The 1,938-nt window shown below is 35.9% G+C and overlaps 1 protein-coding gene across 1 annotated transcript in view; it reads right to left on the reverse strand. All coding sequences in view use genetic code 11, as the record gives it.

The window, feature by feature from the left end:
* EGR_10522 (hypothetical protein) overlaps positions 1 to 1,938 on the reverse strand; it is a gene marked incomplete at both ends in the record, with an annotated part of 5,142 nt that overhangs the window by 921 nt on the left and 2,283 nt on the right. The window contains 2 exons of the mRNA XM_024499771.1: positions 116 to 190; positions 233 to 417. Coding sequence (XP_024345811.1) covers positions 116 to 190; positions 233 to 417 — 260 coding nt within the window. The remainder of the gene's footprint in view (positions 1 to 115; positions 191 to 232; positions 418 to 1,938) is intronic.

Genomic DNA, 1,938 nt, shown 5'->3' on the forward strand with positions numbered 1-1,938 from the left:
TAATTAGAATTTAAAAAAATATATGCAGATGCAGCCTTAATATAGCGTGAGTCATGAGGAGAAGATGCAGAAGGAGGATCACTCTCAATTAAAATTTTTTAAAGTATTTGCAAACCATTTATTTCCTGATAAACTACACTTTCAAACAATGTGAACAATGCAGACTTTTGGTACTGCTTATCAGATGGGTCTGCCAATTACAATTGGAATAAAAGTTACGCTGCTTCTAAACCTGGCCAAAATTCTTGGATATTCTTTAAATTCCTCCATTTGTAGTTACGATATTTCCACTGGGATTTAAGCTGGCCACACGTCGAGTGTCTTCCGGTTTGTCTTCCGCATTTGTGATGTTTAATAATCGAATGCGGAGAACCATCTTCCATAATAGGTAATTTAGTTGTACATGCAAATTTTGCACTTTTGGAGGTTAAAGGATTCAGAGGTGAGAAATCCCCAAAATTTATGTTTTAAGACAGAAGTAATTTTTTGCTGCAAAGGCAAACTAATTTCAAATCACCCTTGAGCTACTTTGTGAAAGTCTTAACATGAATTTTTCTATTCCAATATGAGCACTTTTTTGCCTTGATGCTTAGTTGACGACTTCAACTTTAAATAAATTTTGGTGTATTAACGGAAGCTTTGATGCCTTTTTCATGATTCCATAGGTTTTTTATCATCTGCACCATGGAAAGGACTGTTTAGTTAGGCTTATGTGCCCTGCCTTTACAGATGCATTTACAACATAGCTATGAATGACTTGTTCCGTAATATCTTCTAACTTTCAGCAAATTACTTTAGAAAATAAATCTCGGCTACAATGTGTCAGAGTGGCATGAGGTATAGTTCTTGATTTTGACACAATTTTCTAACCAGTAGCACACTTTATTCTTCAGTGTGGCTGACTCTGCAAGTTATTCTACTGGACTTACTATCTATACACTGTGTCAGTTCTGCATTTTCCTTTCAGTAAATGCTTTACTTAGAATCATGAAACAGCAGGATTTTTGTGCCGGAATGTAAAAGCGTTGTTTTTCGATTAGAATCAACACTGATGAGCTGCAACGTCTACTCAAAATAACAGCCTTCACATATCACTGGGTAGTGTAGCATCTTCATTTGACTAAGGTTAGGCACTTAAGCGAACACTGTTGGATATCAGTAGAAGAAGTATTGGTCAAGGAGAGAATCATAATAAGCCGGTGCTTTGGTTAGTCATTATGAATGAACGGCTCTGACCTTCTTCAGAATTAACCATTGTGAATTAAAATGAACTCTTTTTAATCCTTCTACACTGTTTTGACACTCCGATCTCAAATTAATGAATTATTTTGCCACCATAAATTTATTGGGTATTGGCTCAGAGGCCGAAGTGAATTTAATTAATGCAGCAAAGGAGGTCGAATTGCATCCACAAAGTCCACATGAGGTCAAAATAAGAAAAAAATTGAAGAGCAGAAGATGGTGCATTTACACAAAATTTGAACTATACTGACTATGTATACACGACATGACATGACTGAAAAATACCTCTATGGCCTGTGTTATAAGTTAATAATGTACAAATAAGTGCGGTTTAGGATTCAAGAGAACTTTTGAATATAAAGTGGCAGAAAGGCTAGTGGATTATTTGATGGGCTAGGATTGGTTAGTTAGAAAGATAGACCGATGCATAAAGTTATGCATCAATGAATATGTAGGATCTCCATTTACAGTTAACTAAAAATGCAAAATTTCATCACCACTTTAGATAATGTCGCCCCTTTTGGATTACAAGTGCACAATGGCATTCTTCATGACATGCTAGCTTATAAGGTCCAAAGGTAGGAGATAATAGTGTTCTTTTATTTTATCCGACCGCTGCTGATAAACCGATGAATGGCTTGATGCGGTATAAGTAGATGCAGGGTGAATGGACAAATAACGCAACGATGATCAAAG

This window comes from Echinococcus granulosus (genome assembly GCF_000524195.1).
Source record: "Echinococcus granulosus chromosome Unknown EG_S00229, whole genome shotgun sequence".
Taxonomy (NCBI): Eukaryota; Metazoa; Platyhelminthes; class Cestoda; order Cyclophyllidea; family Taeniidae; genus Echinococcus; species Echinococcus granulosus.